Below are 14,594 nucleotides of genomic sequence, written 5' to 3'. Positions count from 1 at the left end.
GCTTACAAATCCAGAACAACCATGCAATAAGCATCTAATTGAGAGTGTCAGAGTAACTAGAGGGTTTTGTGAGTCATTCAGTCGAGTGACCTGAATTCAGGGTTATTAGGAAGAGTCAACTGAACTACAAATCCCAGAGTGCACTCTGTCCGTGCTCTTGCTTTTTAAGGACACTGCGTATGCTGGAAAGGTGCACTGATTCTTTTTGGCGCTGCTTCTTCCCTGTCACATGTCAGTGCTGAAATGTCCATCAGAAACGTCTGGAGGGAGGGAATATTCTGGCTAAAACACGGTTGCATCATGGTCCTTGGCTCCAGGGCATGGGCATGTCTGGTGAGCACACACACTTGGAGCAGACAGGCGGAGGGGGAGGGAGAGAGAAAGAGAGAAGATGCAAAACACACATATAGCAAAGAAATACAGCTCGACAATCACAAGAAATTCATTAATGCAGACAAACATTTACAACAGGGTAAACAAACACATGATCAATGCAAAAAGACAACTGATTCAATAAGATACTTTTAATTTTAAGGTTACAGACAAACAAACACAGCAGGGCTCAATAATAAGGATGGTGAGAGTATTTTGGGCAAACTGATAGAGCTGTTACTCATCCTTTCAAGCCAATATGTCTTAGATTTTTTGGTGATGATGATGATTTAATCATTAGAAATTGTTCTTGCAAATTGAGCTGATGTAAATAAATATGTCACCAAGATAAGGTTATTTATATCTCTAACACATGGATGAGGCTTTGCCAAAATAAAATAATTATTGGTGAAAGTTAGGGGTGTAGAATATATTGGTACCAGATTGGTTATCACTAGGGCTGCACGATGTGTCGTTTAAGCATCGATATTGCGATTTATGAATCCACGATAGTCACATCGCAGGATGTGCGATGTAGGCTTTCGTAGTTGATCCGTTATTCATTAACTCTACAGGCTAGCTGCTCCCCGGCCCTTGACGAATGTGATTCGCGGATTATTTGCACAGCTTAACCATCATAGAGTGAAAGTTTTGACAGGGCAGAGAGAGAGAGAGAGAAAGAGAGAGAGAGCGAGAGAGAGAGTGAGAGAGAGCGCGTGAGAGAGAGACCGTCTTCAAACAATACAAAAGCTGTCTTGCTCTCTCTCCCTCGCGCATATTAATCAATTGACACAATGGTGTCGATGTTTAGATAATTTAAAATTATAATGTATGTGTGCTCACCCCATTTTTGTATGTAAGAAAAAAAAATGTCGATTTCATATAGCAATATATATCGCAAAAAAATAAAATATCGCAATGTCATTTTTTCCCAATATCGTGCAGCCTTAGTTATCACCCAGTACTAAAGATTGGAATATTGGAAAAGTAAAAAAAAGAATAATTATTTAGATTACCTTTGCTGGCATTTAATAAGTCTTTAGAACTCAAATAAATTAATAACACATTTTAAAAAGAAATCGTTAGCAGATTTCAAACAAAAATAAATATAAGGACTTATTTTAGTGATTTATTTTTAGTTTAAGACAACATACTACATTTTAATATCAGCCATTTATCAGTTAATAGCCATAACAAACTATTATGATTTATCCGTACTGGCCAGAATTTGTGAAATCCTGATGAAAGTGCTATAACATTAATTAAACGTTTAAAAATTATTAAAAAAAAATGCATATGCCATTATTTACCATCAAACATATTTAAAAATTTGTTTTAATTTAGTTCAATTTAATAAAATAAAATAAAAATTGGGCTCAGAAAAAAAAAAATTCTTATTGTTGAGCCCTGTGGGAACAGCCAAATTTTAAAGTGAAAAGCAAAACAAGAAATCACATTAAACACAATGTGCAATATCAATAATTTTACTTAATTTGCTTCCAAGAACAAATACAAACAAAAATGAAAAGATCTATGCCAAGATGAACCCAAGAACCCCAGAGGAAATCACAGCAGGTAAGACAAGACAACAAATCCCTGGCTCCCCGCTTTCATTTTCAATTCTGGTGCCATGACCCAAGATCTCCAACACATTGAGATGAAATAAAAAGGTAAATCCACACCTCAAAAATAAGAAGTAAGAAAGGAAAGGAGAACACACACGTGGCAAAGTAAAGGTCCAGACACCCAACCCATCACCTGTTGCATGTCGGAAGTGTAACCCAAGGCATAGAGGCTAATGATTGTGATCAATGACAACATGGAGGTGTTTCACCTATAGAACCACACACTAGAGCATCTCAGAACAGGAGGACAGGAAGTGAGCTAACACAGAGAGATGCAGAGCCAGGCATTATGGTAAATCTAATGACCTACATTTTCAACTCCCTGAAGAAACGTAATGTTGTGTATAAAGCACAGTGCGCGTGCATGTGTGGAATGCAGTAAAAGATATTCATAGACGGCACTAGATGTTCTCTTCTTACCCTGCTCACTCTGCTAAAACTTTTGTTGCCATGTAACTGCAAGGACCAGACTCGCATCGATTAAAAATAAGAATGGAGGACAAAATCAAAGCCTATTATAATAATAAACTACATAATACACAGTGAAAGAGCAGAATATTCACTGTGAGGCTTGTGACATGACTGGTTAATCGAGGCACGCCCAACAAATTAACGTAATTTAGCCTAAATCGTTGATGAAAAAGCATTCATACCAATTATAAAGGGTGTAATTCCTGAAGGTTGAGTCTCTGTCTGAGTAATAGCATACAGCAGGTTTATAAGTTAACCTACTGGCTTCTACACTAACTCGGCCAAATGTGTCAGGTCAGGTTTTTCAGTAATGTATGACCAGCCTCTATGCCTCGGGACACATACGTGCAGGTGTGTTTGGAAACGCTTACCACATACTCCATTGGAAAACACTCTTTTGTGTGTCAGTTCTCCTAGAAAATGCATGTAAACGTATATTAGAATGTTCTCACACATACAAATTAAATTAAATAAAAAAATCACATGACACATCAGCAAAGACATCAATCACAGTAAGCCTTTGATTAGCCTGAGGGACGAAATCACCCAAAAGATTTATAAAAAAAAAAAAAAAAAAAAAAGGGGAGAGAGAGAATGTATTGTCATAAAAAAAATTTTTACCTCAGGAATGCATTCATTCATCTATGATTTATGTCATCTATGATGACTAAAGACTTACTAATTAGTCCGGTTTCCTCATAGCACCTCATCACAACTCCATCTGGCTACAACTGAGAGTTTGATTGTACATTCAAGATTAAAACACACCCCGCAAATAAGAAAAAGGCAAATTAAAGAATGTCTGCATCTATGTCTCTGGTCGTGCTCAGACAAGCCATGGAATGAAAGGAATGACCAGGCAGGATGGGAAACGGGTACATTATATGCTGTAGCTTGCTGATATCTCCAAAACACAAGCAGACTGAATGGGTGACAGCGTGCACATGTTCCAGCCTGCTGAGAGTTGATCAGAGCAGGTAACATTCTTCAAACAGTCATCCAGAATAGAAGTGTTCCTGCGGTCAGTAACCAATAGCAACTCCTCAGGAAAATTTTGTGCTACTTTGGTAACAATGTGTTCTTTGCTTATCAAAAAAAAAAAAAGACACTGATCTCAAAAAGCATTGTGGGTGCACTTCGAACCCACATTCACACTTTTGTGAAGATGTGGGCAGAGGATGCAAGGTACACAGGCTCATAGAACTACAATAACTTTTGTAAATGTATGCAAAAAAAAAAAAAAAGGATTAAACTGGCACTTTATTTCCAATGTATTATATCTGCATTTACTGTACACAGGGCACAGAGACTGTTTGTTAGTGGCTATTTACAGTAGCAGCTTATTTTAGAAAAGAACCACCTACTCAGACTGACAAAAAATAAATTGGCTGATCACAGTTTGCTTTTTTAATTAAAGTTCAACCAAGTGTGTTGTGACAATTACATTAACACAGTGTTATTTTAATGAACAAAAAACTATAACAAAAACTGAGCAAAAGCAAATGGTAATAAATATCAGTTTGTGACAAGCAACTTGTCCTGCCAGTCCCAGAGGTACATATAGTTCTGAATCAGCTGGAGGTGGACTGTTGATATTGGTGGAAGGGCTGCGTGTTTGCACTTCTCTTTCTGGGACTGGACAGAGGCCCAACACAGCCTGCTTTTTTTCTGCAAGGCCCATAATAACAGGGCTGACTATATATAGTCAAAACTATGAACTATATACTTAAACTATGAACTATATAGCAGTGCAATGTTTCAGACATGCGGCCCATTTATGTCCCTGAAACCACATATCTCTGTGATAAACGATTAATAGAAGGCCTGAAGACGCAAGTAACAACTCTCTGTCAACTTGACACACAGCCATTTACATACATACAGAACCTTTGACCAAGATGTGACAGCATATTTTCAAGTGAAGCAGGAAAACAACATAAAACGCCCCAGAGAACTTTTACATGTGGTTTCATATTGGTCTTATGATACCTTTGATTCTTTCAGGCATGTACACTGTATAAAAGTCTACCTTTCACAATCACAGGTGTTCAGAGCACTGCAAAGACAGCAAACGTGACAGGAGATACTAAAATACTGCTCTAACCACAAACCAGGACTATGAACAAAACCAGAAAGCATGCAATAGTGCCCTGATTCTCGGACGAATACCAAGCTTAACACCATCATCTCACTGTGGTCACGATGGCATGAATTGTGGGAATCTGTCGTTGGTTCTTCTGAGCGCACATTAGATTAGCGTTCACTCAGACTTCTAGACTACAAAAGTGTGAGCTTTCTATTTTAGGTTTCTTCCTCCTTCTCTCTTTTCCAAGTACTACCACAGTCTGTCCAGCTTAAACACACAGTGTTGCTCGCTTCCTCAAACATCAGTTTCCACTTTCTCTTCAATGCTGAAAGGTATATCCAAGTTCTACAACAACATATGAGTCTCTTTCAGGGAAGACCTTTCATTTACCTACATGAAAACATTTAGCGCATCATGAAGAGGTCTTCTTTGGCGCATCTTCCTAAGACAGTTGAGCAACTAGAAGCCTGTATTAGACAAGAATGGGACAACATTCCTATTCTCAGTCCCCAGACGTTTGCAGACTGTTATAAAAAGAAGAGGGGATGCCACAAAGCTGTAAAAATGGCCTTGTCCCAAGTTTTTTGAGATGTGTTGATGCCATGAAATTTAAAATAAACCTATTTTTCCCTTAAAATTATACGTTTTGATAGTTTAAACATTTGATGCGTCATCTATGTTGTATTCTGAATAAAATATTGAAATTTGAAACTTCCACATCATTGCATTCTGTTTTTATTCAAAATTTGTACATTGTCCCAAATTTTGGAATCGGGTTTGTAGATGTTAAAATCGAAAGAACTAAAATAACTCACTTTTTGGATTTAATCCACAAGATCTATTAGTTGAACTCTTCTATACACTACTGTCAGTATTAGGGCTTTGCGATATGGACAAAAAAAAAAACCTATCACAATTTTTTTATAAATTTAGCGATTTTGATTTTAATCACTATTTTGACACACACAGACATGCTTTACAGTCATAAATGCATTCAGTATAAATTTGAAACATATTTCCAAAAGAAAACCAATGAGAGCTTTATCAAAAAGTTGTAACATGTCTCTAGAACAGACAGAAGTCAAAATAATCACCAAGATGTCAAACAAAATGTCTAGACATATGGCAAAAAATAATAATAAAAATATTAAACCGGTGTTCAGGGATTTATTTATTTATTTATTTTTTGCCATGCATTGGTCATAGAGCTCACTGTAGCGGTGCCTCAAGTTTTATATGTTTTGCCCAATTTTGCCCAAATATTGCCCAAGGTTTACACATACTCCTTCTGCAGTGCGTATACAGTAAGTTATGTGTACGTGGTTCAGAAGCAACCGCTCGCAGGCAGATTTTCTTTGCTCTGTTAACAAAACCAGATGCATGTGCTTAGATCATATTAAATCTTTTCACACATTTCTATTTATAACCTTTTCTGTTCTCATCTTTTTACTGCGTGCAGTGTGAACGTTCTGATCCGTTAACATGGGCCCCAAAAAATAAAAGGCTACGCATCACAGACAGTGTGTGAACCTGGAGTTTAATAATGAATAAAGCACTGTAAAAATACTCTGATGCAAGTAAAAGTCTTGCATTGAAAATGCTACTTAAGTAAATATATCAAGTATAAACATTACTTAATGTAAGTATAATCAGGGAAATTTGTTTAAAAGTAAACTGGGACTACAGTACTATTATTTTTTGTTATATCATTAGATTATTATTCATACGTTACTGCATAATCAGCAACTCACCAGGAAAATGAACAATCTCAGACACCTTGGTCCACGTATCACTTTTAATTAATTTTTTACGTCCCTGTACGCAAACATGGACACATCATAGATTATTGCAAACCCGAAACAGCAATAATCAACCTGTCCTCTATTGTGCTTGGGAACTAATGGTCGGAGCTGCGTTCTCTTGAATCCTCTCATGCGGTGGACTTCTACATTCCGATTGGTTGCTGCCCAACCGCTTCATAGCTCATTATCATAAAGTTGCCTTGATTTCAACTCTCCTCTACGCTCTCAATGGCCAAGTCACGCAGTGCCGCTGCTCGACGATGGCTTACATTGAAAATGAATGACTTCTTGCCACTTTGACGCTCTAGATGAAGGCGGTGTGAATGCACAGTTGGCATATGCCCAATTTAGAAATCGCACACTCAAATCGCGATTTTATTTCAATTTTGATTAATCGCACAGCCCTCGTTAGTATGATTATTTAATGTCTCTTATGCTCTCTATGGTTGCACTACAGTAAAAACAGTTTTATAACAATTTAAAATAACTGTTTTCTACTTGTTCCTGTAATGGCAAAGCTGAATTTTCAGCAGCCAATACTGCAGTCTTCAGTGTCACATCGTCCTACAGAATTCATTGTAATGATTTGGAGCACAAGAAACATTTTTTCTTCTTCTTCTTCTTCTTCTTCTTCTTATTATTATAAATGTTGAAAAGAGTTGTGCTGCTTAATATTTTGTCTGAAACCGTGATACATTTTGTTTTCAGCATTCTTTCTGACTTTCAAAGAAAACAGCCTTTATTTGAAATAGCAATATTTTGTAATATTATAAATGCCACTTTTGGTCAGTTTAACATGTCTTTGCTTAAGAAATATGTTCATTTCTAGACCTTATATTAATGTATGTAAAACGTTCTCACTGTTTTTTCTCCAACTCTTCACATTTCATTAGAATCGTTTAAATCCTGAGCGACCAGTATAACATCTTGTGTTTATACAGTCAAGAAAAACCTAAGTACTGACATATATTTTAATAATATGTGATATTACCGGTACATTTAGAAATTTTGCAGACGCTTTCATCCAAACTGACTGGGGAAACATAAAGCAATTCTTCTTAAAGAGGCAAACAGACACAGGAAGTGCTTGTAATACCAAGTTTTAGACATTGTTCAAATAAGTGCAAGCTAGAAAAAGAAGGAATAAATATATATATATATTTTTTTTTTTTTACGATAAAGCCAAGTAGTTTCGAAAGAGATGAGTTTTCAGATGTCGCTTGAAAATTGTCAGGAATTCAGCATTCCGGACAGGGGTGGGAAGATCATTCCACCAGCCAGGAATGGTGAACGAGAATGTTCTGGAAAGTGATTTTGAGCCTCTCTGTGATGGAACCATGAGGCATTGCTCACTAGTGGATCTCAGACTTCTGGAGAGGATGTAGATTCATAATAGTGAGTGGAAGTAGGCGGGTGCTGAGCCTGTGGCTGTTCTATATGCAAGCATCTATGTCTTGAACTTGATGCAAGCCGCTACCGGTAGCCAATGCAAGGAGATAAAGAGAGGTGCAACATGGGCTCTTTTGGGTTCGCTGAAGACCAGTCGAAACCTACATGCACAAATATTGTGGCACTACAATAGAACTAATGTGGGACTGACCTTAAACCAACCACATGCTAGAACTAGCAACAAAATACAGCCTGATTTCTCAAAGTAGGTCAAAGTCTCCAGCTTTTTAACTCATAATCAACCCTGGATATTTGTCAAAATCTCAACTAGGGAAAACATTTGCAAGCTCACATTTCCAAATGCCTAGGCATTAGGGACACAAGTGCAGGATTTGAGAAACAGCTTGTGTGTCTCTCGCAGTGGGTATGCCATGCGTGGGTTTACTCAGAGCAAGACTATTTGGACAAAAGGCAGTAGCATCCAAGCGGAAAAAATGTTCACAGGAACCGCAAACAGCTCACCAGGTTGGAGCAGGATGCCTGTGATCTCAGAGAAGGTCCTGTCGCTGGAAGAGGTCAGAGGTCATGTAACACTCCTCCAACAACAAAACTTTGGGACTGACTTTTAAAGTGACAGTTCATGTAAAAATGAACATTGTTATCAAATACTTGTCCTCATGTAATTTTGAGCCAGTATTATTTTCTTTCTTTCAGAATATATTTGATAGCGCTGTCAGACTGGAAGATTATCAGTGAATAATGTCTCATAACGCAACTGTGGGGTTTTAGACGATTCATCACACAGCATTTTATGAACTTTTTTTTTTAGAACCTGTGAGTATAAATCACCATCCACAATACAGGGCTGGAATTACATAGAGGTGTGTAAATGATGACACATTTGCCATTTCAGGACATTTAGAGGCCTACCATGTAAGATGAGACAGTTGATCTTCACTTTCTGGAGTGACATTTCAGAGTTTGAGAAATAAAAAAAAATTCATCACTACCTCCACGACAATAACCAATAACAGACTGGATGTTAATGTGAGGAGACAAGATGTCCTGTTAGGAGACAGACAGACTGAGGTGCCAGACATGAGAGGAGACAGACAGACTAGAAACAACCATTTTTTATTTTTTTACTACTTGCTTATGGATCATAAAGAGCCAAATAAATCAGTTATAAACAAAGAATGTGGCTGCCTCTGTATTTTGCCAGTAGCTGGTTTCTGGGCGCACATTTTTATGCAAATGTAGGAATATTTGCATAAAATAAAAATACAAAATAGAAAATGGAATCAAAAATGCTGGATGGAAAAAAAAACAAGATGCAAATGAAGTTTTCAAAATGTATGAAAAAAAGATTATACGCATACACAAAGTGGAGGAATTCTGTTCATTAACTATGATGATGATGATTAACTGATTAAATAAAGCGCATCAAAAAACACGAGGCTAGGAATGCACAATATATCAGTATCATATTATTTAATGACTAATTTTAAGCTTTGTGTGTGTGTGTATGTAAGTGCGTGCATGTGCCTGTTGAAGAAAATACAGAACATGGTCAGAATTGAACAGGAAATGCCCTCCCTACTTTTCTGGGTACAAGACAACCAATAAAGTGGTAAGAAAGAGAGGAAGAGAGAGAAACAAAAGACAATGCATACTGCAAGAGGTCTGTGCATAATAAAAGCATGACATTTAACTACACACCACATTTAGAGCAGAACTTTTTTATTATTATTATTATCATCATCATCACTGTATATAGTCCATGTGGCTTCAGTATCTGACCATGCTCCTCTACATGCAGCAGCTGAACTACTCGCTTTGTTGCAAACCTAACCAACATCCTGTTGACTCCAGGGTTGACCACTTCCACATCATTGCTGCTGTAGTTGTTTTAGCACTGGCCAAATTTCTCATCAAACAACTGCACGAAGATAGCTTCCTAAATAAACCTTCAGGGTGACAACACTGCAGTCTCATGACAGGAGACAGAGGGCAGGCTGCCTTCAGCAGTCACATACAGTGGTGAATACTGCTTCAGATATGCCACAGGCGAATCTGAAACCCATGGAAAAACCCATTTGACGTCCTGCTCAGGGTAAGGGACTAGATCTGGAAACGACTGCATATGTTGAAGCAGTCAACTTGACCAGGCAAACTATAAATCGCTGTTGCCCAGCAAAATTATCATCTGGGCTATCGAAAATACAAACTACTCAGCGGGACATTGTGATAGCACAGGAACATGATATCCTGTCGAGTGCTCCTAAGAGACTAGATGGGAAGTTTGGGACAGTAGCTCAAACTAAAGTGGCGTGTTTCTAAACTTGATATTAATTAGAGGAAGCCAGACAATGGAAAACATCAATAACATCACCAAAAACCAAAGACTCATTGGAATTTGGTCAATTGTTCATAAATCCATCTTTACATAAATCCGTCCTGCTTGCATTTCATCAATGCGATTCACTGGGCAAACATCATTCAATACGTAATCATTTACAACAAAAGCAAAATCTCGAAATACTTCCAACTGAAGTCCTCAAAATGAGATAAGCTGTTTGGAGGACACCTCAAAAGGGACAATATTACGGTCCACTCTGTTCTGACAGGTTCAGAAGACTTTCTGACGCCTCAAACAGATCGATACTCCTCAGAAACCGAAATGTCTGTTCTGGGCACCTGATTTTTCATCTGAGATTGAGCAGGTGTGTGTCACAGTGATATCAGGCTGTTTCAGAGAGTCGATTTTACAGTAAGAATTTCCACTTTCGGCCTGTTCGTCCTGCTTCTAATCAGGTGAAACTGTGAGCTATCTAGAGCTTCCTTCACCGGTTAGTGTCATCTGCAGGCAACCTAATAACATATCGGTAACACTTTAGAATAAGGTTCCATTAGTTAATGTTAGTTAACTACTTTCGTTAACATGAACTAAGCAAGAACAATCCTTCTACAGCATTTATAAGTCTTAGTTCATGTTAATTTCAACATTTACTAATGCATTATTTAAATCAAAAGTTGTTCTTGTTAACATTAGTTAATGCACTGTGAATTACCATGAACTAACAATTAATAACTGTATTTTCATTAACTAACATTAACAAAGATGAATAAATACAGTAATAAATGTATTATTCATTGTTTTTTCATGTTAATTAATACATTAACTAACATTAACTAATGGAACCTTATTCTAAAGAGTTACCAACATATCTACTTAGAAGATAAGGGGAAAATAGAGTTACAATAAACAAGCCTGTCAGTTCATCATAAATCCGGTTTGGTTTTGTCATGATGCTACCGTCAATCATCTTGCTACAAATATACTGAAAAAACAATAAACTGGTTGTAATTTTAATGGACTCAAAGTTAATAAATTATAAAAATTGTAGTTATCCAACAACTTCTATCACTGAAGCCTAAATTAGGCCAAAAATAAAAAGTAATATCAAGGCTCAAAGAGCTCTTCCCAAATTAAGCACATGGACATGATGCAAGATATGATGGAAAGAGCCCAGTTGGCTCGGATATTGTTATGTAAGATGAAATAGAGGCCGTCAAGAAAGACTAAACTTTAATACAATTCCATCAGCAACAAAACAACGGACTCCGTTTCCTGAGACTGACATCACGGGCATTGTTTCATAACTGACTGCACCGTCCAGAGATCATGTACAGTTTGGGGACTAATGTCCCAACCAGACGTCTGAATCTGATAAGAACACATAGCCTCGTCCCTCGTGTTGGACTGAATCATTATTTGAGTTGCTCCAAATGTCTGCGACAGCTGCTCATGCAGCAGATAAGAGCTCAGGCTGGTGTAGGATTCGCAGCTGGCAAGATCAGTCCATGATAAATGGCCCTAATGTTGAGGACAACTGCTCTTCACAACAAGAAGAGATTATTTACATTTGTGTCGCTGTAACAACAACATAACAGAGATAGACTGATAATTGGTTTTATAAATATTTTTATAAATACTCTCACTTCAGCTAAATGGTTAATGAGTTTTTTTAGTTCCTCTTGGACACAGCTTTATTTAACATAATAATAAGCACAATTCGCCCAGTTTAATATCATAATCTACTGATAATGACACCGTTTGCAGAGTCTCTTACAGTGAAACAAATGCGTAACAATTAAAAAGTCCAAAAGTCTAAAACGTTAGTAACACTTCACATAAATATAAGATGTTAAAATAACCATTTATAATTATTTAATTACAATTAATATAATTTAGAAAATAATTCAATTAAAATTACTAAATGCATTCATAATTATTTGTATCACTATTATTCTTAAAATATTTATAGTGGGTGTTGTTTTCATTGTTCTAGTCAACTGATTATTTATTTTGTGTATTAACAATACAGTTACAATACGGTCTCAAAAACGATACGGTCACAAACGCTGGACTTTTGGTAGTTCCTAGGATAGGAAAGTCCACTAAAGGAGGTAGAGCTTTCTCACATTTGGCTCCCAAACTCTGGAATAGCCTTCCTGATAATGTTCGGGGTTCAGACACACTCTCTCTGTTTAAATCTAGATTAAAAACACATCTCTTTCGCCAAGCATTCGAATAATGTATCTTTTAAATTGTGAGTGTAGTTGCATCTGATCAAAGGTGCATTTTTATTCATTAGCTTGGGTTCAACTAATTTTACTTTGTTGGATCAGCAGCTATGCTAATGATGTCTCTATTTTGTTTCTATGTTTCGCCACGGGATCGATTTACACAAGCTCCAGTCTGGATCCAGAACACCTGAGAAGAGATGATGCTGACCCTCAGAGGACCCCAGATGATGCTAACCCTGAATCAACAAACAGAACTAACAATTATTGCTAAATGTGTGACTGCATCATATAATAACTTAATTATTAATATTGATAGTTCATCGTCTAGCTGACTACGTCTTGTATTATTATTTAAATTTTTTCTAAAATCCTGTCAAATGTGCACAAACTACTAGCTACTACTAAATATTGTAGAAACATAATTTTCTGTAAAGTTGCTTTGTAATGATTTGTTTTGTAAAAAGCGCTATACAAATAAACTTGAATTGAATTGAATTGAAAAAATACAGTTTGGTTCTACATATCAGTTATGACACGTTTGAATCATTAAAAAACATCATACTGGACGATTTCTATAACACAATTCACATAAAGGCAAAGATTAAGTAAGGATAAAACTTTAAAAATGACAACGAATCTAGATTCTGAAAAGCTATCATGTGGTCTTACAGTAAGCACGCTGGGTTATAATGAGACAAAATTCTGTTAAATGTCAAAAATAAATAAATAAATTGTGTCAGTACAGGCCATAGAACTGGCGATGTTTAAAATAGAAAGGCTGCCGAGACAAAAGTAAACCGCCAAGTCTTGCCTCAAAACCTGAGAGATTGTAACAAGTTGAAACTGCTAGCATTCGAGCACGTTCCGCACGGAGCAGTCTGGATTCCTGTCCCGGATCGTACAGTCATGACTGTGGTCAACTTTTGCCAAACTTACCCGCTCGCTTCCTCTCGGCCACTCGATTCCGGTCCTGCTCTCCTAAGCACTTTTCAAATCAACTGCTGGAAATGTCACATTTGAGGAACAAAAGACGGTCCAGATTAGAAATAAAGCACTGGACTCGCCAGGCTCATTTAAACGTCGAGTACGAGTAATGTAATGAAACTTTTCTTTTCGGCTCTGCCTTCCTTTCCTCCCCAAGTCTTCCCCCCCTTGTCCACGGTCCAAAAAAGTCACTTCCGCGATCGGATGGCTGCTTGTATCATGTGGTTTGGCGTCCACGAGAGCGCCCGCACCTGGCTCTCTCAGCGCGCGCCCTTGACCTGTTTTTATTTATTTTATATTACGTTCAACGACGGGGACTCACAGTTCAACAAATAACGAATTTTGGAATAAGAGCTCATTCATGACTTAGCTACCTAAAAAAAAAACTTGTAGCCTATAAGAAGCCACTATTTTAGTCGCAGTTAACACTATCATGAAGCGAGTTTAAGAATTTAAGAACAGTGCAAGTCTATAAGTATATATATAATAGAGGTCTTAGATTTCATGCCACCGTGCAAAAAGTTATTTAATAATATATCCAAAATTAAAGCTTTCTCCTAATTTAACCTCATGTATTTCACAAGTGATATGACTTTTTCCCCCCTGTGGAACAAAAAGTAAAAATGTTTGTAATGTCCATTTTTCTTACTTGCAATGACAATAAATTGTGTCTAAAGATGTCAAGTCTCAGAATAGTGAAATCACAAAAAAAGTATCAGAAAAGTAGCCTGCAAACACAATATGGCAAGTCATAGCACCAAAGCACCAGCAAACAGAATTTGAACGAGGGCTGTGAATCCACTTTCATTTGTTTAGTCTAAGAATAAGAACATTGTGCGAGTTGAATCTGAGCAAAACTCACAGCAGCACTTTTTTCAAGAACTGAAACTGAATAAACTAGGTCAGGGGTCTTCAACAGGGGGGTCTGCAGAATATTGCAGAATTACATTTAATACCTGTTAAATACAAAAACACAATATTAAAACAGTGAATGCTCATATTTGGCTAAATGTTTCGTTTTAGCTTGATATAAATCAGCCATCTGTTGACAAAATTAAGAAAATTATAAATCTGCTTATTTTGCTTTTTATTTCAGGGAGTCTGTTTCTAGTTACTATTTTACGAACATCGAAACATCTTAATTTAACAAATGATAATATATGCCTGTTTCTGTATTTTCAGAAATATTTTATATGAATGGTTCAAAGACTCATTCGTAACATAAAAAAGACAACCTGAAGTCTCCACCTACTGATGGAACCTGCAGAAAGGGCC

General features: G+C 36.9%; 1 protein-coding gene across 4 annotated transcripts in view; it reads right to left on the bottom strand.

The window, feature by feature from the left end:
- LOC113060226 (SHC-transforming protein 1) overlaps nucleotides 1–13,520 on the bottom strand; it is a 31,928-nt gene extending 18,408 nt beyond the window's left edge. Inside the window, exons 1-2 of one of the 4 annotated variants that reach the window (XM_026229136.1) lie at nucleotides 13,272–13,517; nucleotides 2,840–2,881 (exon numbers count right to left, since the gene is read on the bottom strand). In XM_026229136.1, the coding sequence (XP_026084921.1) occupies nucleotides 2,840–2,851 (12 nt within the window). In that variant the 5' untranslated portion in view covers nucleotides 2,852–2,881; nucleotides 13,272–13,517. Of the gene's footprint in view, nucleotides 1–2,839; nucleotides 2,882–3,147; nucleotides 3,206–13,271 lie in introns of those variants that run through there. The other 3 variants (XM_026229137.1, XM_026229134.1, XM_026229138.1) reach the window with 3 other exon arrangements.
- Nucleotides 13,521–14,594: the final 1,074 nt, after the last annotated feature.

The sequence above is a fragment of the Carassius auratus genome, chromosome 41 (assembly GCF_003368295.1).
Source record: "Carassius auratus strain Wakin chromosome 41, ASM336829v1, whole genome shotgun sequence".
NCBI classification, from domain to species: Eukaryota; Metazoa; Chordata; class Actinopteri; order Cypriniformes; family Cyprinidae; genus Carassius; species Carassius auratus.
Note: the sequence above shows the minus strand (reverse complement) of the source record. Positions and strands in the feature narration are given on the sequence as shown.